A 25,073-nucleotide genomic window follows, 5' to 3' on the forward strand; every position below is an offset into this window, starting at 1 on the left:
TCCAGGTTACCATGATGAATAAAAGAAACGGGAAATTTAACAGAAAGAAATTATAGGAAAAACGCGAAGCAAAAGGATAGATTCTTGTGGTTGTCCTTCACCAATAAAAATTGGAGAACCCCATGATTGACTTGTACAAGAGGATTGGATGCTGCATATTCTGTGACTTGTAAAAGCCATTTTAGCACCCGTCAAATCCTTGTATGATGCTTTGAAATCCTAATAGTAAGAGACATTCCAATAAGAAAAGCTATTTGCTACAAAATATGTGAAACGTTACAAAAATGAATGGAACAAAAACATTAAAAAGCCTGAAATAAATATTTATTGAATTACTCTCATATATAATCAGGTAAAACTGGATACAAAATAACCCTTTTATCCATTTTCCATTTCATTTAATAAATAATAAATCCGAAATCGGGTAAAATTATCTAAATACCTAATCAAGTTATTACACCAACTAAAACACTACACTGTCACCTCCTTCCAGTTTTCGAAGGGTGCGACTTCCTCATGAATGTACAACAGAGCGACTATGCTGATGACCATTGTTTCGTCCAAGACCTAGACCAAGACCCAGTCCCAAAGGTACACCAGAACCAGAGTCACTTTTGCTGCGACTGTGGCTGTGGTTGCACTGGCCAGAATGCACATGCCCATGACTACTGGTGCTTTTCGAGTCCACCTCAATGGCAACATGGCCCTTGCCATTAGTTTGAGTCACGCCATTTTGCAAATTTGTGTTCCATGGCATCTCAACCATTCGAATTCCCTCGGCATGACCTGCCTCTGGCTCCACATTCTCAATATCTTCATTAGAACCTTTGATCAAAAACTCATAACAGTTCTTTCGGAAGCCATGATCATATGGGTTCCTGAACCGCCCACCCGCCCCTCTTAGATAGCTGTAGCGCAAAGCATTTGCCATTTCATTGGTTGTGATGTTGCGAGAGATCTAAAGAATCAAACAAGCAATCTCAAAAAGTGGTTGTGATGTTGCGAAAGATCTAAAAGAATCAAACAAGTAATGTCACAAAGCCACAGAAAGCAGACAAGTAAGTTATTTAAAAAACTTAAATGTCAGTATAGATAACCAAACACTTTGAAGCACTCTTCAGAAAGACATCCTTCAGGCATGTTTCAAGAACTACAGTAAAGCACCACAAAAGAACCACAAGTACTGCAGGATATTTCTTGATCAGTTAGACAAAGAAGATGGATGCATTTTGTGTCTGACCCCCACCCTTAAATAGTAAAAACCAGCAAAAGATAAGAGCACCCTACATCCTTTCATCATAAGTTGTCAATTTATTCTGTGTAGAAAAAAAAATATCTTCCTGCAGAAAGCTAATTACCAGAATTTTTATTTTTTTTTTGGACTGATTCAGCATTTTAATGCTGTGAACCAGCGGGTGTTTCAGAGAATGAAAAATAAAACAACTTAAATGTCATAAAGAAGCAAATAACCTTTATTTTACTAGTAGGTGAAAGTCAAAGGATACAAATTCCTCTTTGAAGTGCAAATGACAAAGACGAATTAGTCTTCTGGGAAATAGTTAACAAAATTATGTTTGAACAATCCAGAAAACAGATAGTAATAACTTGTAGCTCCTAGAGGTTCAAATATCTATACAAAAAGCAGTAATTGGTAATCAATAATTATATAGTCAACAAATTGTTGATTAAATGTTTTTTGGAGTTGAGCCTTTCTTTTTTCTTTTTGAAATAGGCAGTTGAATCTTTCAAGAACAAAAATCTACCATCTCTATTCTTTTTTTTTTTTCTCTACATTTTTCTTCAATATTTTCTTAAATCATCGTATGTACAGAAATATTATACAATTCATAAGGAAACAGCCATATGCCTTGGATTACAATAAAGTTAATGCCTAGCCTTACATTTCGCACATTCACAAAATATCACCAGTGAGACAAAGCCTCGGCAATCCAGACTGACAATGTTTAGATTCATTTCCTTGTGACTCCATTAAGTTTCTAATTTGCAAAGTATTGTCCTGATCTAGGTATAACAAAAAACCGAGCAGGTCTCTTAAACAAATCAACTAAAACTCAAAAAACAAGTTTTCCAGCATTCATTCATGAGCTGGTCAACGTAGCTAATGTTATGGTCAACCTTTTTAAAGTTATACAACTAGCAAGAGAATCATTTCATGAAGAATGAATAATGATATGAAAGAAATCAATTCCACTACAACATTAGAATTCCCCGTACCTGTGAAGCTTGTACAACCGTTAAGACTGCTACTCCAAAGAAAAGAAGACTGTCCATAATGAGAAATGCTACCGCACCAGCATGATGAGTACCCACATGGTTCACCCATGCTCCAAATGAATTTGAAGTCGTTGGATCTGTCCGGATCCCTGCACTTGAAAAAGGGAGGTTATCAAGAGATAAGAAAGCAACAATTGTTCAAGCCACTTCACAAGAAACATTACAAAATATCAAACACCTTCAAACCAACACATACGTATAAAAGTCACCACTCCAGTAACCAGCATGGCAGACACTTCAAGCATAAGAAACATAAAAAAATCCCACTTGTTTCTCTGCAATAAATTAGCCAATTTACATCAGATCACACAGTGTGGAACCTACGGCTGTCAAAACAGAGATCATGAAAGATATTTTGATCTGAAAAACCAGAGTAGACATAGATTACCTTGCCAATACAATTGGATACCCAAGGGCAATGATGATCAAACTGCTCAACACAGCGATCACAGGTGGAACAATGCTTTGCTCGCAGAGGCCTAACAATCTAAATGATGTAAAGAATAAGATTAAGAATTAGTCCAACAACGTAAACAAATAAACAAGAAGTTCCAGACAACTAAAGAATGAAAGTCATAAAGGTAACCTTGCACGTTGGACAAAGCTGAGACCAGTTACCAGCCAACAGGGCCGGATGATTCAGTTCTGTCTTCAGTAAAGGCTCCTGAGAGAGTAAAAAGAAGCCAACATTATCAGCTGCTTCTAAAGTAACACATGCTAAACAAAGAATGAATTTATAATAATTAATTTTAATATGAAAATAGAGAAAAATGTATGAGCTATATTTACATTGTACAAGTTAAATCAGCCAAAAAACAGTGTGCAGGTAAGGGCAGATTTTGTTGCTACTTAAAAAGTTCAGATTACAGAAAATCTTTCTTTTGAATTTTTTACTTAAAGACACAATATAATAGCTAATCATCAACAAAAAGCCTTGTACATTTGTAATGCTAGTGAACAGAATATGCAAACCAACATATGATTTTATCTATATTCTCATTGTACATTCTTAGCAACCTATACTGGCAAAGTTCTGAGAGTCAATAATAATATTTCAAGCAATTCATAATTCCAACATAAGACAAAAGCATACAGCAATCATAAGAATAGAGAGGTTCATATATAAGCAAATTAAATAGATAACGACAAAGCGAACCCACAAATCCAATATCTGATTTAACAGATCAGAACAAGTGTAACTCACATCATCTTTCATATTTTGAGAGTCACGTACATTAATTCTGATGAACCCAGGGTCCTTCCTGCATATATAAAATAAACCAAAGAATTGATTCAGTGAGACACAATCTACAAGGACTAAATCCTACAAAGGATTTGCAACCAAACATGAAATGACATAATGATAATAACAGCACAACAGGCCATTGAAATATAAGCAGTAAAATATTCTGTTGATCATCACATGCATAAGAATCTTATGAAAGGAAAATGTTGCATTGAGTTTAAAGAGTGGGACTACACCAAAATAGCATTTTGAAGAGTATAAATAATAATAATTTCACTCAAAAAATAATAATAATAATAATAATAATTAAAATAGCACAACCTGAGTTACAAACAGAACCACGATAGAAGGAATTTAAAATTGTTAAACATGAGACTGCAATAAAGGACATATTACCATACTTTGAATGAGTCAGGGGAACTACTATGATAAAGTTACTGAGAGGTAAAAATTGTTAACCAAGCAGCTAGTACAAAATCACCATCATAGACTCAAATCTGTTGCAGTCTACCTTCAAACCAGACATGTAAAATATCAATGGCACTTCAAACACAGAAAGCTTGGAAAAGAATTTCACAGTACATATTTCTGGCAGGGACATGGATTAGTGAGAGGTAGAGAACAAGAGGACAAGGGACTACCTACTAACACTATATATCAAGAAATAATAAATAAATAAACTTACAACCATGCTTTAATATGATCCAACAAACTCAAACTATCCTCAGTGCCTATTAGAGAACATCTTCCTAAGTTTAATGCAACCAAACTAGATTACGTAGTTTTTCCACTTCTTCATAGCTGAAATAAGTGATGAAACTTATTGATTTTGAGATACCATGTTTCATATGCTCCATACCTACTACACCTATGGAACATAATCAGCCCAGCAGTTGCAAGGAAGAAACCCGACCATGCAAAAAGAGCGAATGCAGCACTCAATTTGAAATATTGGGAAGCTGCAGCCAGAGAATTAGAGAAGAACCCATCATAAGAATAGTAGTCATTAAAGCATAGTTTTTAAAAGTGGCAAATACTCGAAGAATCAAAGGTTCCACCACATAAAGTACAGATAGTCCAGGATCACCAACAAAGAGGTCCTGTCAAGGTCCGTATATGGTGTTGATTGGGCAAGTGCAAGTACATGAAGCAGATTTTTTTTCCTAATACGGAAATTTTTAGTGGCAAGGATGAGCATATGAATTTATGAGAATTTAAAGGACAGCCTATCCATTTTGGATCCTCCAGTTGATCCATGTTGTTCTTGGATGGATGGACAATAAACTAATTAATATGCAGGTATTCTCAAAGACTTCTCAATAAATTCTAAGAGTGTAAAAGTAAAAAATAAATAAAAAAATAAAAGATGAAAAGCAAATATATACCAGTGATGACTGAATGAATATAGATAGTGAGTAGCATAAAAATCAGACACCAAAGTACTGGTGCAAGTCCTAATTTTGAAAGTCTTCCAAGACAAGTATTTCCATCACAGCGTTTGTCCAATAACCTTCTAGCATTTCCCTGCCAGGAGAAATGCCGTAAAAACATCACAAAATTGATTTCACCGTAACAGAAAAGCAATAAAAAATCAGCACCCTGTAACAACTATAAACTTCATGAGAACCTAAAATTGGCTCACAACTAAGATTTGGGTCCATCAATGTTCCAAAGTTCTTACACTTGTCATGTCTTCTTTTTCAGATCCTTAATTAGTTTTTTTCTGGAATAATTGAGTATTTATATACAAAAAAAATTCAAAAACAAATCCCAACAAAAATCATAAAATTTCCCATAAATGTATCATGGGCCTATATAATAGTTGCCATAATGAAGAAACAACAGAAAATTAAAAAGATTTTATTACAAACATGACATAACCTGATGAAACTTTTACTCTTTTAGCTGCCCCCAAAAAAAATCTCTCTCTCACCTGCTACTATGAGCCTCATCCCAACTATCAACAAAACCTCAAACTCTTTTAAAACAAACACAGAATATTCAAGATAAGGACCAAAAGACTTCTATAAAGAAGAAAAATAAGTAAATGCTCTGTGAAGATAGAAAATTAGCAGATCCTGTTGACAATCACAATTATACCCTCAGACATATGGACAGGCTAAGATGGTTTCCTGCTGACAGCTAAACCATATGAAAAAGTTTGAATCTTCTCTTTAGCAAACTTCAGCAATTCTCTGAACAACTTTAAAAGGAATGCTAGGGACCGCATGCAGATTTTCTCCACGCAGCAGGCCAGATGTAAAAAGTCACTGGTATCTTCACTGGGTTTAGCAATCTGCTAGATCTAAACATTTCCTTAACAGTATCCCTGCTGTACTCCACTTTTTACTTCAGAACAATGGTTGCAAAGAACTTAAGGTGTTGCTTTACATGCATTTGAATTCATCATTCCTATTCATGACAGTGGGTCACATTCTAATGATTCGAATTTTGCTAAAAATGCGGTGCTCCTGATCTTTATAGGTTGTCAAATCATAGAAAATGAGTACCAGACACCAGTAATTATCATAAAAGACAGATATAGAGAGACAAAATGTTATTCTTGAAAGACAGAGCAACAGCCCATAGTGATGCATAGCAGGTAAATCCATGACAAAACCTAAAAGACTACAGCTAGAGAAACATTACTGCTAGATTGTTCTAAAAGTCATACTCCCACTAAAAACAACATGCAACAAGATCAAGGGTTCCAAGAAAAGATCAATATCCAACCCAAGAATGTTTCAGTCATAGAATACCTACAAGAAAGAAAGCAACTTGCCGATGATTCTTATCAGAAGCTAATTGTGCTGGGGTAAAGCCAGTGTTATCTGTCACCATCAAATCCTCTTTCTTCCCTGCCTGAACTAACACTGTGCATGCCTCTAGGTTGCCTCTAATGGCAGCCCAATGAAGTGGAGTACAACCTAACATGGTCATGTAAAGGTCATTGACCTAAAAAAGGGAAGCAGCAGATTTTCTGCTAGTACATAGAGTGAATAATAAGGCAAATTTATAATAGAAAAAGTGAATTAGATTACCCTCTTTATCTTGTCGCCCTCTATATGCATCCAGAAACAAAAGAAGACGAATGCAATCTGGAAAACCTTTATAAGCAGCCCTGCAAACTCAAAAATTGGAAATAAAAACAAAAATCAATCATAAATTACTCCTGTAGTGAAGCAACACTAATAGCTTTCTGAAAACAAAACTTGCCAATAAAACTATCAGGAAACAAATATGCAACATGGACCACCATAGTATCTTTTCTTTTTGAGGAGAACCATGGTATCTTTCACTTTGTCGTACTATATAAGCTTCTAGCAACAAAAACATCTACACAGTATTTGATGATTTTTTTTTTTTTATGAAAGGTGATTTTATTACTAGAACCAAAAGGGGGGAGCTAACTCCTAACAACGAGAGATTACAAGGAAACTCCCTGCTTGGCTAAAACATCAACTACAAAATTTGCTGATCTCGGAATGAGAGACCAAAAACAGTCAAATAAATTGACAATTTCCATAATTTCAAAAACTGTGTCCCAATGACGCCACAAAGATGGTGAGGAGTTTTCACACCTGCCGATCACCACCTTTGAGTCTCACTTACACCTAGAATAGAACTTCTAATTAGAAACAAAGTAAACAACTAATACAGAGAACTAATAAAATTGAAAGACTTCTAAACGGAAACACCTCTGAGCAGTAACAACTTTGAGCTGTAAGACTTCTTCCCATGAAACTCTAGTAAGATTCTGCCATATTAATTCTTCCTCTTTGAGATTTCTTTCTATGAGAGTTATGTAAGACTTTTTTATATTTGCTCTTTAATACTTCCTCTCAGGTTGGATTGCTAACTTCAGCTTGCAAAAAAAAAAAAAAAAAAAATGGTCTTCAATCTTCTTTGTCCGCAAAATTCTTCAAGCCTTGATCTCTCATTTTCTCTCTTACCATGAACATTAATGTTTTTGGTCCACAACAACACCTTCGATTCATAATAATCTTCAGCCAGTACCAACATATCCCTCTACTTCTCCTCCTCAAGTAGGGATCAAAAGCATAGAGACCCCTAGCTTAGACGAAGAAGAAAACATATGCATCTCCCTCCAAATAACCAAAAAAGGAATATAAAAGAAAATAAGTGAAGACAATGATTCTCATAAAACCCAACCTATAGGGAAAAACCCAAAAAGGGTAAATAGAAGGACCGATGACAGATAAAATCGAAGCCAAATCTAGGACTCCAAATGAAAAATAACTTGAATAGGCTGGGATGCCACTTGCAGGCTCCAAAGCACCTTCAAGTACAAAAAAAAAAAAAAAAAAAACCTTTCCCATATCAAAGGGCAGCAAATAAGTCACTAAGAACATAAAAAATTCACACATATAAAATAAGAAGACCAACTCAAGGAACTCAAATAAAAAGGGTTGACTGACTCAACACCCAAAAACATGATATAATTTCTCAAGACAGCTTAAACTATAGATGAATAATAAAATAGTCAAACAAAAAACGAGTTCCAAGAAAAATAAGGAGTTTGATCTTTAGCAAATGAAGGAGAGCAACTTCAAAATATGAGATGGAATGGGAGACAGACGAAACATATAAACAAACAATCTGGAAAATTTATGGCCGTCCAAAGAGCCAGACAAAAAGCATTAAAACTCGGCTAATTGAAGCAAGGTCAGCTTGAATTACATGGATTTGGGTAGCAAATCACACTTCAATCGATTGTTTTTTTTTTTTTTTTTTTTAAATGATGTTGAATTTTATTAAGAGAGAGCTCAAACGAGCAAATTACAAGGGGGGGAAGCCTTCCCAAACAATAAGAGATTGCTGGGAGGTTCCGAATTTTGCCAATTTATCAGCCAAAGAATTGGTTGATCTAGGAACGAGGTTCCAATTACAATGAATGGATGACACAATGTCAGCAATACAATCAGTGATTGGCCAGTGGCAACCAGGGGGGAGCTATCTTTTGAACACCAACTGATGACAATCTTTGAGTTTCCTTCGATAAGCAGTTTGCCATGAAGGCGCTCTTTGAAGATTTGGAGGCCGAATAGAAAAGTACTCACTTTAGTAGTATTTGAATCAGTAATACCCACCGGCCCAGCATAGGATAGAATAGGGTCTCCCATGTTGTCTCTGAAAACACCACTAGCTCCAGCTGGACCAGGACAACCTAAAGCACTGCTATCAAAATTGAGTTTGATGCAATCGCAAGGGGGGGTGGATCCCGGGTGGCCATAACCGGATTCCTGCAGGGGCTTGCCATATGAGCGATCAAACCCCAATTTTCCCGAAGGAAAACACCCAATAGAGAGGCAAACTTCTTTCTAGTACGTAACCAACTCGAGATAAGGCCAACTGCCTGAGAAGTTGTATTATCCGGGGTGCTAGCCTTGGAGTTGAATCTCTGGTTATTTCGCTCGAGCCATAGGCACCATGGGACATGTGCAAGGCTTGCCAAGAGAATTATCTTGCCCAACCTAGGAAGGCAGATCCCCATAATCATCTCATAGGTGCCAAAAAGGTCCTAATGTAGCCCCTTTTGGAGTCCAATCTTCTGAAATATCTTCATCCAAACTTGCGAAGAAAAATCACAATGTAAGAGAACATGTTGGACTGTTTCGTCACACACACCACAAAGGGGACAAGTACGATCGGGGCTTGTAGCCTCTTATGGAGGTAGTCAGAGGTGAGGATCTGTTCCCTGATGGTCGTCCACACAAAGGATTTGATTTTACTAGGCGCAGAGAGCTTCCATGCCAGGTTAGTCTTCAATCGATTGTTGCTCTGTGATACACGTCACAAAAAGAGAAATTGGCTTGGCACTTTGAGAATCAATGTTTGGTTGACATTAAAACTATGAGAATATGATCGACAACTTCTCCACATGGATCAAAATTATGGGCAAGAAAATACATGAGAGCAGCTTCAGCTGTTTTGTCAAGGTCTAGAGATTTTGGAATGACCAAAGTGTCAGGCCAAGGGCAGAATTTTGACCACCCAGCATTGTGGGCAAGCAACAAGATAACAGCAGCTTCAGGCAAGAAGAAAATTCAAAACTGATAACGGCAACCTCAACCAGACAAAGATATCATATGGGAACAGCAAATAATCATGTTGGTTGAAACAAAGATCAAGCAAGAAGACAAAACTATGTAAAAAGTCAATTAGAAGCAGACAAATCCAACAAGGATGATTGAAACAAGCAGAGGAGACAAATGGATATAGTAGCAACTTCTGAGCTTAAAAGAACACATCACCAACAACATCAGAATAAACCTGAGATATGTCTGTTTTCCAGTGGACAGCAAACTAGCAGATAACAAGGAAGAATCATATTCCTCTATCATATCACGATAGTAGGGCTGAGATCAGATGACAGCAACCAAGTAACAGAAATGCAAAAATTGAGAACAGCATCCAAGCAGGATATCGCATACCTGAAACAAGCAGAATAGTGACAGCAGAAACAGTAGCAGAGGATCGCAACAAGCAAATCAACCATACAGCACCAACTTTGATTATGATTAAAAACACAGAACCTAAAGCTTCTTATCAAGAAGCCCAATTGAACATAAACACCAGCAAGCTGGACTTCAACAAGGAATATGCTTGAGCTCCCAACCTAAGAAAGAATATGCTTGGACAACACACAAAACTCCAACAGGCGCACAAGGAAAGACATGGAATGAGACGTAATGAATTAGGAACAACAAATGAACCCTTCTGAGGTCAGAAATGTCAGTAAGTAGCTGTTGTGTTAGCTTGTTCGATGGCAACAAAGGAAGAATAGCCACGTTCCAGCAGCAATCAAAAAGCCAGCTGCTGTTCTATTTTCTTTGCCTGGAGCTTTATAAAGTTAAGAAGTCCGATGGGAGTCCTCCTTGGAACATAAGTGTAACTCTGAGTTGGCAGGAAGAGAGACACATTCAATCCCTTTGTTGATGCTGCAGAATAATGAAGCAGATTTCTGCTAGAAACAATCCACTTCAGCTGCTAGAACTTCCGGAACATGTCGAGAAATCATAACTCTGCCGCAGGAGGAGGTTGAACAGACCAAGATACCGTGGGAGAACAGCACCAGCGGACCAAAGGAATCCCCTGAAGATTCTGATAGTTACAGGTCAAAGAGACCAGAAGAATCTAGTTTTGTGTGAGGCAGAGCTGATACTCACCATTGCAGAAAATTTGAAGAACTTGCTACAATTTTCGGCTAACCAGATCAGACAGAGAACTCAGCAATACAATCATGTCGGAGCTTCAAAAGACAGCTTCATATCTGTTTGCCAAACCCCACAAGCTGCAAGCAATGGATCCAAATAATCTCTGGATGTGATGACACAGCAGTGAGCTTGTGAATACTGCAGTTGTGGTTGCTGTTGTGGGGAACTTGTTACAGCAACAGTTGAGGTATCCCACCTACAGCACAAAGTGGATGACACTACAGGACCACTACTCCACCTTCACACTGTAGGCTGGCCTCATGAGGATTTTCAGAAAGATTGAATTCCCAATTCATCAGCAACATTTCGAGAATTAACAAAACGAATCATTGAACCAAATGCAGTAGCAGGAGTTGAGGCCGAGAATGCAAAACCTTCCTAAGGCAAACTCAAGGGGTGAAGGTCATGAAGGATACCAGTGTGGGTCTTGATACTAATGAAAAGGTGGATGTAGAAACCCATAATGGTATCGAGTTTGAAGAAGGGCAACTAGGATTTTCAAATAAAGGAGAACAACTAATACAGAGAACTAATAAAACTGAACAACCTCAGAACTGAAACACCTCTGAGCTATGAGACATCTTTGCATGAGACGCTTGTAAGATTCTGTCAAATTTTTTTGAGAAAGAAGATTCTGTCATATTAATTCTTCTTCTGTAAGATTTCTTTTTTTTGAGAGTCATATAAAACTTTTCTATATCTGCTCTTGAACACTTTTTAAAATTATCAAAAAGGCTCACATCGAAGGATCAGGATCCTCATATTTTAATGCAATTTCAAATGGCAAACAATGAGTGTCATTGTAATTCGCATGGAAGAAAGAACAAAAAAAAAAGTCTTGAGGCATCAAAAACAAATGTTGTATCATTTATAAAACAAAAAAGTGGCAAGGAAAAAAAAAAGCAATACCAATGCAATGGGCTCCTTCCATCATTATCAGGTATATCGGGATCAGCATTCCACTTTGTAACAACATGAAAAACGAAAGCTGTCTGACCGTATTGTCCAGCAACATGTGTTGTCTGCAACCAAAGGAAAATTTTGATCAACAAAATTCTTAAAAAAGTATTGACTTAATGGCTCGCAACAATTTGACACATGAATAATTTCTCAATACATCTACAAAATCTCAAAAAACATGTCATAACTCCACATAGATCAAAGTTCGATTATAAACTACCCAAAATAAATTAGATAAAATCAACTATGATACCTTGTTCCAAGCTCTATTACACTTAGATATTAATTTTTGGCGGCTTTTCATCTTTTCTGAATGGTGTTTTGACCATTCAATCAGCCTCCTTAGGCAAATTCCTTGTGTTTATCATGTGTTTAAATTGTTTGACATTTTTATCAATTACCTAGAATGTTTCCAATTGTGCTTGATTCGTGCAGCATTTTACTCTCTCATGCTTGAGAATTTTTTTGGCATCCAATGATATTTACAAGGGATTTTCCCTGGACAAACCCATCAAGCTTGTGAAACTTGCAGATAAACAATGTAGGAGAGGTTAGGGCCTATTTTTTAACTTAATCAACAGAAAATTACTTGTCTCTGTTCCATTTATACTCAGGAATCTAGTTTCTATAGAAAATACTTTTCTAAAAAATAAAGAAAAGTAAATAACTCAAAATTATAACTTCTAACACTCCTCCTCAAGCTGGAGCATAATGCTTTAGCTTGTTACAAAATGTCTCACATTCTAAGCATAAGAAAAAAATTACACCTAAATTAATCTTCAAAATCTGAGGTTTGTCATTGCTATGTGGCTTCGACTTCTATTGAGGCATTGACTCTTGAGCTTGCACGTGCAGGACAGTCCTTGGACTAACTTCATCTACACCAATACTCTTATACTCTTTTTCCCCCTCAAGATGGAGAATAGATGCCATTGATCCCAACCTTGAGCATAGAAAAAACTCAGCTTCATTCATCTCCCCTAAATAGCACACCACCTCAAGACATCCAATCGGATAAAACATATAAAATAGAAAATAACAGTGAAGAGGACTCTCACAAGCCTTATTGAAGGGTAAGACACAAGAAAAAGGTAGAAATATATTAATAACACGATTTGGAATAGGAAATCAACAAAAAATTAAATATATGATTTCAAATAGAAAATAGTGATAACTGTTAAGTAATAGTCCCACATGAATTAGTGAGTACAAATATCTTGAGTTTATTAATTGAGAAAGAGGCTTCTTAAGGTGGCTATAGTCATTTTGGGATGGGTCTTGGACCCAACTTAACATGGTATCAGAACAAGTACTCATATGTGGGCCTACACCTAAACTATTTACGTGTAGAGCCACAAAAGAGGGTCTACACCTAAACTATCCACTTGTAGCCACAAAAGAGGGCCTACACCTAAACTACCTACTCCTAAATTATCCACTTGTAGAGCCACAAAAAGAGGGTCTACACGTGAGGGGGAGTGTTAAGTAATAGTCCCACATGGATTAGCGAGTACAAATATCTTGAGTTTATTAGTTGAGAAAGAGGTTTCTTAAGGTGGCTAGTAATTTTGGGATGGGCATTGGACCCAACTTAACAATAACAATCACTAAGTATTAAGAAGTTGAATGAAACTGTGTAGGAACATTTCAACCACAGTCTTTCAAGCAGAAACAACCCAGATTCAGTCAGTAAGAATAAAATAGCACTACAACCACCTAACAGCAATAGAAACTACCCACTTAAGGACAATCAAAAGCCACCCACTTAAGGGCAGCAGAAAACCACCCAATTAAGGTAAGCAGTAAGATACCACCCACTTAACAGGGCACTAACACGTCACCAAGAACAAATCACTCCATATACCCAATTACTGGACTGTAGTCTGAAGTGGAACAGGAGAAATGTTTGAAGAGAAGACCCAAAGGGTACAAAGCCATATCTGCGCCAAACATGATAAATCCAAAACACAAAATATTATGAGCCCTCCAAGGTAGAACCACTAAAAGAGTAGCTCAAAATCAACCAGAATATTGACCACAAAACGACCAAAAATTCAGCCAGAATATAGCCACAAAATTGATCACAGAATAGACCATCAAATTTGACCAGATAATTAATACAACAATTACCGAACCAAGGTCGATTTCTGAGAAAACAAAAGAACGGCATTGGGAGCCTGTGTTTTCTGGATATATTTGTCCAGCCACCAGTGACCTCCTTATGCTTACAGAAAGAGGAGAAGAGAAGAACAACAATGCTGATTTGCATACTACTACCGAGGTTTTTAGTTCACTCTATCTTTCTCCCACCCTTCAATACCATCAATGGAATTCCAAAGCAGGAGTTCTTTTGCAAAGTAGCCAAAGGTGGCTCGCAATTAAGTTGGTTGTGCTGTCCATGCTCTTGTTTCGGAATAGAAAATTGCAACTTTCACCCCCACAAGACCCTGACACATTTATATGGTTAATGATGGTTTTGGAGATCTTTCAACAGCAGATGTGCTTGCCAGGCAGGGAGCTACCTTACAATCGCTGGTTGTACGGGACATGCTCCCCTAAATTTTGTAATTTCTCTCATTTTATTAATACATCTTTTTCAAAAAAAAATGATTTGGAGATTTGGTTCCCAATGTCCCATGCCCCGGCTCAAAAATTGATGGGCAGAAGCACGACAACAATGAAGAAAGCAATACAAAGGAGAAGTTCAAATCTGCCTCCTTCAACTATGAGGAGCTAAATAGTGTCATCCAATATGAATTACAAAAAAATTAGAACAGAAGCACTGCTTGAGAATGACAAGAACAATGACCTGGCCCAGTAAATCCAATTCTCCACCAACCTCTAACAACAATTGAAGTTCCTTAAATAAGAGAATGTACAATAACCAGCAGCTTCTCAGATGTAATCTTGATGCAATAACATCAACACAGAAACCACAAGAACTTCCAAATCCCAGAGAAACTGCCACACCAGAGCCTGCATCAGGCTCTGGAGATTTTACTCTAGATGTCAATGAAGATGGCCATGGAAAAAAACAAAGCCTTCACAATCACCATGGCTCACTCTATTAAAGTTTCTGTCAACTGATAACCAAATGTATGGAGAAGAATAATCAAGATGGCAACGACTAAAAACAGAAGTGGTAGAAGGAAAACAGACAATGCGGTAACTTCTTGGTCATCTCATACAATGCCAGCAGCTATCATGTCAAAACAAACCAGAACAATTCAAACCCAATCAAAAGCGCTCATAACTTTGGATTTTCTATCTCTGATTGGAAAGAAGCGCAGAAAAAACAGCTAACTTTCTCTGCTTTGAAAGACTATGAATCTGACATGAATTGGGCACTGAGATGAATTGGTTGTCACAGACCAGAAGCAGATCTTCTTCTGACAAACCAGACAGATGTCATAGAAAGAGTATAAGTGTTCTGAAAATTGAAATTGAAATTGAAATCAAAATGTTGGAGAGAAGCTGCTCGACATGATGAAGAGAGTTGGCAGCTACCAGGTAGAAGCAGTAGAAGAAAAAGATATTGAAGAAAAGTTGCCAACAAACACTGATTTTCACTGTTAGAAAACAGGGAGTGAACCCAAGTGGAAAAATTCGTAAAGCGTAAAAGGGAAATAAAACTATTTAGGCTAAACAAATAGAGGAAACTACTCTGCAGGAGTAGCACGAAAGAATTAGCTAAAAAGAAAAACAAAATCTATGGAAGAACCAGAAAAACTAAAAATGCTTATCTTCTTTTTTTCTTCCTCTTATGCTTCTTCCTCCTCTTTCCCTTCTTGTTTTTCATCATTTTTTTCCTTCTCCATTAGAACCGTTATTGTTCTAATACCATGTGAAATTTTCAAAAATAAGTAGAAAGGAGATTAAGGTTTAAAGACCTTTCTTCCCTTTTTATAACTTAATCAATTGGTACAATTCACAATACTTTAAACCCTAGGAAACAAAGGAGATTAAGGTTTAAAGACCTTTCTCCCCTTTTTATAACTTAATCAATTGGTACAATTCACAATACTTTAAACCCTAGGAATCTATTTACTAGAAAAAAATGCTTTCAGGAAAACGAAGAAAATTAAATAAACTCATTATAACTTCAAACAAAGCTATTCACAGTTGCTTCTTACCTCTTTAAATGGTTGTTACAATAGGAAGAGCTTTAGATTACATGATTGATGTGGATAACATATTAGTTTAACCTATTGAAGCTGGCCCAATGAGCTCAAAAGATTAATGCTTAGGTCAGATTTTAAAGCATTGGTCTCAAGCTTAGACTTTCTAGAGCATAGCTGAAGGATGGGTTTAAGAACCTGAGTATGTGCTAGGTCGGGTTTAAAGCATTGCTCCCAACCTTGACTTTCTAAAGCAAAGTTGAAAAATGGGTTTGACGAATCAATCAGCACCTTTGCTTTTCAGTGTGATTTCCTCTTCCAAATTCAACATCCTCATCATCACAAGGATAGTAAACCTCCGACAAGCAATAAGATTTCTCTTAGTTTCTCACTTTCCTCAAACCCCCAAGCTACTAGAGTCGTGAGCATATTTGTAGAAACACCACATAGTAAATGGGTTTTGGAGATGGATAGAAATTCTGGATCCATAGTTGTTTCCTCAACTTTCTCCTACCTGATAAAATGCTTGTGACTTTTCAAGAGTTCCAAAGGTCTCTGCCAAGGTGATCTTTTGTCACTTCTTCTTTTTAACAGTGTCAAATAAGCCTTATACGCCTTGCTCTTGACAGCTAAACACTGGGGTTGGGTTAATCCTATGTCAAAACATCCTAATTAGGGGTGGCATCGAGCCAAGCCGAGCCCGAACCTGCCTATGTTCGAGCCGAGCTTGATTTAAATATTTTGATCTCGAGCTCGAGCCCAATAATTTTAACCGAGTTCGAGCTCAGCTCGAGCTTCAACATTCATTTAAAATTTTTCAAAAAATACATGTCTCGAGTTCGATCTCCAACATACATTTAAAACTTTTCAAAAAATACATGTTAAATAAATTGTATATAAAATTATTCATACATTTTACATAAACATGGGCATGACCTCTACTTAAAATTGGGTATAAGGGTGGCATCGAATTGAGCTAAGCCTGAACCTTCCTATGTTTGAGCCGAATTTGATTTAAATATTTCAAACTCGAGCTCGAGCCTAATAATTTTAACCGAGTTCAAGTTGTACTTCCATTAAGAGCGGGAAAATGAAATGATAAGACTTCATAGTGAAAAGAGTTACTCGTGCTTTGCCACGTAAATTAATAAGGTTGGGCCCACTTGAAAACCACCTGGAACAGAAGTTACCCGTGTCTCGTCGGGGTGAGGGGAGTCAGTGAGCTACAAAAAGCGAATGAAGTGACTCACACTGTTTGTATGATCCAAAGAATGATGACGGCGTCTTACATGATCTTTTCCTTCTCCGGCAAGAAAATGAATCGACGTCCGCCGTAACGGAAGCCGCTTCGCTCCATACCGAGCGGTTATGGGCTCTGCTGAAAAGGCAACCGGTCGGCTAGTGCCTTGCTTGCAACTCGTGAATCTTGATCTCGTACTATGGCAGTTTGGTTGTTGGAGAGGCTTTGGGAGAGGGAAGAGCTAGATCTGGAGATTGGAGAAATGTTGTTGCGGATATTCGTGGCGATCTTGCTGCCTTTAGTCGGCATCGGAGTGGTGTTTTTGGTGTACTTGTGTCTGTTGTGGTACACTGTGAGCAGGGCGCCGCCGTCGCTGCCGGTGAAGGCGCGGCCGGCGAAGGGTCTGACGGCTGCGGAGCTGGAGCAGCTGCCGGTGGCTGAGAGAACGAGGATGGAGGAGGTCGAATGAACGGTCTGCCCGAACGAGGACGAGGAACGAGCCGGCTTGCAAGCTTTCAAGCCAAACCTTAATTCGGTCTAGCTCGGCCCGTTAATTTAAACGAGCCGATCCCGGATCTCGAACTCGGCTCGAGATCCAGGTATACCGAATCGAACCGAGCCGCTCGCGAACGGGCTCGGTTCGAAGCCACCCCTAATCCTAATGTTGCTATACCCCCTCTTTAGTTTGTTTGTTTTTTTTAAGAAGGGCGTGGCACAATTCGAACTCACGACCTGACGCACCTAATGTAAGAAGAATACCACTAGACCAAATGGCCATCAGACCCCCTCTTTAGTTTGTTAATAGACCAAGTCATCAAATATTAAAGCCCTTCTTTTATTTGCTACCATATCTAACAGAAAGTCAACTTTGGCTTTGGCTTTGGCTTTGGCTTTGGCTTCCTATGGCCACCATCCTTTAAACCTTCCATAGCTTCCCACCACCTATCCAAGCCTTTTTTCCCAACCACCCATCACTTCTTGCCCAAATACTACCCAAATACAATGCTTTGGAACCTGACCTGGAGAAGATGGAGTCTCTCTCTCTCTCTCTCTCTCTCTCTCTCTCTCTCTCTCTCTTAAATCTGGAAATCAAACTCTGCCACAAATTTAAAAGAGGACAATGTTTAGGGATGGAGGTGGTGGGGCAGGTTGGAATTTTCAAAACTCGAGCTGTAGTCAACCTAGTTGATATCGTGGTAAACATACATACACACGCGCTCGCACACACACACACTGCCCAAGAGATAAATGACAAATCTACAAGGTATATTCTTATGAACCATGAAATGTAGGTTCATGAATGAGAATGACAAGACCTAACCTCAAGAGCAGAAATCCAGAAGCCCTAAGATCAAGCAAAGCTTCTCAAATATGTCAAGGGTAGAGAATGCAATCTCTGGCCTTTATAAAGAAGGACCAGCTTCGCAGAGGTGCCAACTTTCTATTTTGCTTGTGTTTCCATACAGATAATGAAGACTGAGACCCTTCCATCAAAGAAAGGATGGACTAAAGGTGAGAGACCTTGCTGCTCGTTTGAATTCATATCATTTGTAATCCCCTCATGGTTATGCCATCCACTTCAAAGATCCATCACCAGTTATGGATCAATACCCAACCTCCAAGTAACCATGGGAATTAAAAAAAAAATCTGACAAGCACAGAAGAACACCTGCTTGTCAACTGGCGGGTTCTTTAAACAGAGCAAATGCTAATGCCTCCTTGAGATGAGGATATTCTGAACATATCATATCACAAGAAATTTTTTTATTTAAGAATAGTGTTTTTATTGATAATCGCAATAAAATGATACATAAAACATGGCACAAAAGGGGATAACTCCTAAATTACAAGGGGAGAGAGCTCCTAATGACAAGGTTGTAAGTCACAGGAAGCCCCCTCTCTAGCAAGCAAATCTGCATGGATATTAGCTGATCCAAGAATATGCTTCTAAAAGACCTCCGAGTAGAGGATAAGTCATAGACTTTATCAAAGATGTTACCGAGATGCCAAGGAGAAGTAGCTTTCTAGGACAACCCACTCATCACAGTTGCAGAATCTCCCTCTATGATTGCCAGACCCAAAATATTCTGAGCAAACTGCTAAACCCATTTAGAAGTACTTGGGCTTCAGCTTCAGTTGAGTCGTAAATTTCAAGTGGGCTGGAATACAAGAGAAGCGATGACCTATTGTGGCCTTTGATTCTGCCCCCAAACCCAGCAAGGCATGGGATCCCTAGTGAGGAGCCATCAAAGAAGGCAAAGCAATTATCTCTCAACAAATAATTGAGTATCGGTTTATGAGTTACATGCTTTAGGATCTTGCAGAGAAGCTCTTAATTAACCCAAGAAGTCAATTTCACATCTAAAAGCATTCGTTCTTGAGCTCCACCACTCCAATAGACTACTCCAGGATTCTTAAGATGAATGAAAAAACTACTTACTCAGAAAATAAGTCAATCAATAGCTAATAAATTCCCAGTCTATCTATTTCATGAAAGATCAACTCTCCTTGTCCATTTTGTGTGAGTGTGAGCATAGACACAATTTGGGTCCATTAGTAATGAACCCAGATCCATCTCTTATGAATTAGACTAAAAAGATGGAAACACCTTTCTTTGAATGTTACAAGTTATATTCTGCAGCAGATTCAGGCTAAGTCCGTCTAGCCCTGCGGAATATCTACCCCGTGCGGCCTAGCTCTTCCCAAGAACTAGTCAGCCTCCTTGTCTCACGGATCTTCCACCTAACCTCCACACTCGATGTTGCAAGCCAAAAGAACGACAGAGAGACCAAAGAAATGGAAGAATAATGCTAACTTTGTTTGGCCACCCACTCACTCTCTCTATACACTTGAAGAGCAAAGTATGCTAAGAATCCGATTTTTTTACAATGGGAGAGGCTCCTCCTATTTATAGCCTCCTCCCCTGGGCTTTAGAAGGCTCAGAATCTGTCCTGGCCCTTTGAAATCTCTAAAAACGCCCAAAAATTCGCCAGATCCCAAAAATTCGCATTCTGGCATCAGCTGGAGTCCTGGTCGTGCGGGCGGCTTGGAAACCCCATTTCGCGCGCGGGCTCCTGTTGACCATGTCGCGTGCGCGCGTGCGCCTGGAGTCCTGGCGCGCGCAACCCCATTTTGATCCGCCTGGAGTCCTACTCGTGCTCAACCCCATTTCTGTCTGGAGTCCTTGTCGCGCACGTGCGCCAGCGGATGCGCCTGGAGTCCTGGCCGCGCGCAACCCCATTTCGATCCGCCTGGAGTCCTAGTCGCGCGCAACCCCATTTCGACCTGCCAGCGCACCTGCTGGCTGCAACCCCATTTCGACCTGCCTCTACGTGCCTGTTGGCGTGATACCTTGTGTCTCGGCCAGCTGCCGGGATTGTTGCGCGCCTTGCTGCTTGGCCATCCGTTTGGCAAGTGCAAGTATGTCTTCTTCCTTTGCAGCTGGTTCCGGGCCGGCCATATGCGTGCGCCCCTCTGGGCCGTGCCATTGTACTTGGCCTTGGCCGTCGCTACTATTGTTGTGCACTAGACTTGCACAGTCTTCAGCCTTGGTGTCTCGTTATACCATGGCTTCATCCCCCGTCTCATACTCCCACCGCCATAAGGCAGACGCCCTCGTCTGCATCCCCTGGCGATAGTGGGCCACCACCTTCTCGGATTACTACAACTCGGCAGTGTCTTGCCATGTTGCCTCGCTTTCCGGTTGACCCTGCCGCTTTGCCAAGTATTGCGTCCTCCGGGGCTTGCCCCTTTTGCGCTCCTCTCGGTCTTTATAAGCTTCGTTTGGCCGTCAGTCTAAGGATGAAAACTAGTGGAAAAAATTTCAGTAATTCTTAATAGTTTAAATAACTCGGTCCAGAATTTTCCTGTGAATCTGGGGTCACGATCACTGATGATCGTTGTGGGCACACCCCAGTTCTTCACCACTTGTGCCATGAATGCTCGAGCAGCCTCCTCTGCTGTACAATCACTTGGCACTGTTACGAATGTTCCGTGATAGACCCAAGCCCTTCTTTCTTACGCAAACCAGAAATAAGTCCATTGAAATAGACTCCCACGGCCGTTTTGGAATGGGCAAAGGTTGTAACAAGACTCTGGGCTTTCTTTGTTCCATCTTATCTTGTTGACAGATAAGACATGTGTACACAAACTCCTCCATATCGCTTTCCATGTCCAGCCAATAATACTGGCCAGGGAGCAAGGCCAACGTTCCGTCTTTGGCCTGGTTGTCCTCCCCAGAAGGTATCATGGCATTCCCTCAAGAGGTCACGCCGTAGGTTATCGTACTTAGGCACATCAAGTCGATTACCTTTGGTCTTGAGCAATCCGTCGTCAAGCCATAGTCTTCTCCTCTCACCCAAGGTTGCAGCTTGCACCATGCTGTAGGCCTTGGCGTCTTGGTGAAGTCTAGTGCGAATCCGGTCTAGCAACGAAGTACTAACATGTGTAATTGCTGCTAAGACTCGTAATCGCCAAGTCGCATTTTCCGTTTCTACGACAAGATGGTCCTGCATGTGCGCAGGCACGCCTTGCACAAAACGCATGTCTCCTGCGCCTATGTGTGCGTCGTGCGCCTCGTCAGGTTCTGTTGCTACCACACCGCACGTGGTGCGCATGAAGCAAGTGCCGACGCATGTGCTGCGCATATATCTGTCTCGCGCAGCTGCTACAGCATCGCGCGTGATGCGCGTGAAGGGTCTACCGCTTGCCGCATCACACATTGAGGTTACTGAGCGTTGTCCGCATAGCGCCACACGCGCCTCTGCCTCTACTGCACGCACAAATTCCGTTTTTGAGCGTTTTTCAGCAATGCGATCTGGTGTTGTGCGTTGTATATGCGCCAATACCCTTGTGCCCTTTTCTCCATCAAAAGGCATAGCAGAATCCCTTTTTTTGCTTAAGGTATCTACAGAAGCATGGACTTTTCCCACCTTGTACCTCATCTCAAAGTCGAACTTGGCCAAGAAAACTTGCCACCGAGCTTGCTTCGGGCTGAGCTTACTAGCATGGAAGTATCCATCGTCGAGCCAGAATCTTCTCGTCTCATACTCCCACCGCCATAATGCAGACGTCCTCGTTTGCGCACCATCAACATACGCCACCCACTTATGGTTGGCTTGCTGCTTCTTCCAGCAGTTACTGGAACGCAGCACCGGATCTGGCGCCTTCTCTGCTGTCTCTCCCAGCAGCACCGGATCTGGCAACTCCATGCTACCTCTCCCAGCAGTTCCTGGAAAGCAGCACCAGATCTGGCGCCTCTCTGTTGTCTCTCCCAGCAGTACCGGAACTGGCACCTCCTTGCTGCCTTTCCCAACAGTTTCTGGAAAGCAGCACCGGATCTGGTGCCTTTCTGCTGTCTCTCCCAGCAGAACCGGAACTGGCGCCTCCCTGCTACCTTTCCCAGCAGTTTTTGGAAAGCAACACCGGATCTGGCTCCTCTCTACTGTCTCTCCCAGCATAACCGGAACTGGAGCCTCCCTGCTGCCTTTCCCAGCAGTTTCTGGAAAGCAGCACTAGATCGGGCGCCTTTCTGCTGTCTCTCCTAGCAGTACCGGATTTGGCGCCTCCCTGCTGCCTCTCCCAGCAGATCCTAATCTTGGCACATCCTTGCGAACCTTCTCCATTCGCAAGGGCTCTATCGCATAGGGTGAGTCTTGCTCCCACTTCTTTCTCTATGGTCTTAACATCTCCGTCCACTCTCTGGATTTCAGCTCGCATCACTACCATGGCACTATTTACGTTGTCCCTCTTGTTGCAACATCACCACTTGTAGACGCCATAGATAGAATGCTGCTCTGATACCAGTTGCCACGCGCTTGTAACATAAAAAAGAACAAAGACAACTGGTATGGATTCTATCATATTTTTATGAATTAGCATAAAAAAAGATGACTGCCTGCTGCCTACCCCTATATCAACTTTATTGTTTCAGCAGTGTGAGAACAAAGAATATTCTGCAAGGACGAGTTTTGAAGTGCACAAGAATTATAACTTACCTCAACAAGCAGAAAGAGATACAGAGATCAGGCTTCAAATATCAAAAAGCAAAATAAAATAAACTAGCTAACCTGATATCCACACAAGTCAGCAGCATTTACACGGGCACCCTCCTGAAGCAAAAGCTCTGCAACCTGAATTGCACCCCGAACAGCACTCCAATGAAGTGCAGTCTGCCCAGTATGGTCCACCGCATTCACATCACCGCCATGCTGTCCAGTAAACAACACAAACCCTCATTAACCAAAAATATTGATTCTTCATTTATCGAATTACTTGAACACAAAATTAGGAACCATGAACTACCATTTACAAGAGAGTAATAAACAAAACCTGTGCCTATAATCCTCTCTGCTTGAGGAACTTAATGAACTTATTGAAAACTGACATTTATTTTCTGTGCCTCGTAACTCAATTGGGTCTTCGAAATTGAAGGATACAAAAGTCACCAGACGTGATAATAGATAAAATTTTAATTTGTTTTTAGACACTAACTCGTCCATTTCTCAGTATCATCACCGACGTTTGCCACTCAAACGAAATATCTCTCAGGCTCTTATTAGTCCACTCTTTTTTTCTCAAAAAAAAAAAAAAAATAGCAACAAATATGAACATGAAAGTGAACACAGTCGGAAGTAAATTAAACACGAAAACAAACGAAAAATAGGCTACCTCAATTATATACAGTGCAGCGGCAGTACGATTGTTCAAAGCGGCCCACTGAAGAGCGTAATACCCAAGAACGTCTGGCTCCGAAACCGAACACCCCTCGCACTTCACTAGCTTCTGCAACTTCTCCAGATCCCCATATGCCGCCGCCGTGTAGATATCATTTCTCAAGATCACCTCTCCAGCGTTCGCCGTCGACGTGTCATGATCTCTGCCGGCAGTCCCGTCCCCAACAACCTCAATCTCGCTCGACATTTTTTGCTCCCTTTCTTTCTGTCACCCCTTCTTCTATCTACGAATGCTCTTATTGCATGATTTAAGTTTTTTTTTTCCTGGGGAAAAAGGAGGAGAAATGGAGAAGAGCTGTTGCTGTTGGTGTTAACTCGGCTTTTGGTTTCTGGATTTTGAGGGGAGATTATTAAACAAAGTAAGAAAAAAGAAAACACCAGAAACCAGACGCCTGTGACCGTCAGATAGGGCCATCATTTCAGTGCACTCTTTTTCTGATGCTTGAATTCTTTTCCATTTTTCTCATTTCTCATATCCCTGTGTTCAAAGGCGTGTTTCGTGTTTCGTCTTGAAGACAAAATTCAACTATTTCGATTGAATGCTTTCCCATCTTACATTTTATTTTTGTCTTTTATAGGTCCGACAGTCGTCGATCCTGTAAATAAGAATCTTAGCAAGTTGATCACGACTCACATGTATCCCAAGCCTCGCACCAAGTTGTCTCGCTCCCAAGCCTCGCACCAAGTTGTCTCGCTTGACCACATTAAATTCATAAATAAAAAATAAAATAATTAATTGATGTGAGTAAATTTATATTTTACCTAGTAAAAACAAAAATTTTGACATCATTTCAAACCCATTTATAACTACTTACAAATAATTTTTCATGATTTTGAAATAGTTGATGCTACCGATAATACGAAAAGAATTGATCCAATACGAAAAGTCATTTGGTGTAAAATGTTATCTCAGTCATCCGATCATGATCGAACAGCTGAGATAGTCGTTGATCGGACGACTGTCATAGCTATTGTTTGGACGATTGAGAAGACTGTTGATCGGACAGTTGGGAAAACACTACATGTGCAAATACAAGCCTTATGGCTTGTATGTCATTTAGAGATTCAATCGATATAAAAGCTAATGGCTAGAAGTTTAGGACTAGGTAGATGAAATGTTGGAATTTAGTTTCTTAGAAATGAGTTCATAGGGAACATTAATGCCAATTTAATTATTATAGTAGAGGTTTTCTCCCTAACAAACAAGTTATTTACAAGAGACATAAAAAACCCCTCATAGGA

General features: G+C 39.8%; 1 protein-coding gene across 1 annotated transcript; it reads right to left on the reverse strand.

The window, feature by feature from the left end:
- Window positions 1-328: 328 nt before the first annotated feature.
- LOC137940453 (protein S-acyltransferase 24-like) lies at window positions 329-24,273 on the reverse strand. The gene is made up of 13 exons (XM_068785528.1): window positions 23,767-24,273; window positions 23,166-23,306; window positions 11,689-11,801; window positions 6,583-6,662; window positions 6,305-6,468; window positions 4,927-5,065; window positions 4,401-4,500; window positions 3,500-3,557; window positions 2,882-2,959; window positions 2,684-2,782; window positions 2,492-2,570; window positions 2,236-2,384; window positions 329-958 (listed from the first exon to the last, which is right to left on the reverse strand). Exons 1-13 carry the CDS (start codon window positions 24,016-24,018, stop codon window positions 515-517), a joined length of 1,896 nt encoding a protein of 631 aa, XP_068641629.1. The 5' UTR covers window positions 24,019-24,273; the 3' UTR covers window positions 329-514.
- Between the last annotated feature and the right edge of the window lie 800 nt (window positions 24,274-25,073).

This window comes from Aristolochia californica, unplaced genomic scaffold (assembly GCF_029961685.1).
Source record: "Aristolochia californica isolate CCGP_79_NKW_82.1479 unplaced genomic scaffold, dmAriCali1.0.hap1 SCAF_9, whole genome shotgun sequence".
Taxonomy (NCBI): domain Eukaryota; kingdom Viridiplantae; phylum Streptophyta; class Magnoliopsida; order Piperales; family Aristolochiaceae; genus Aristolochia; species Aristolochia californica.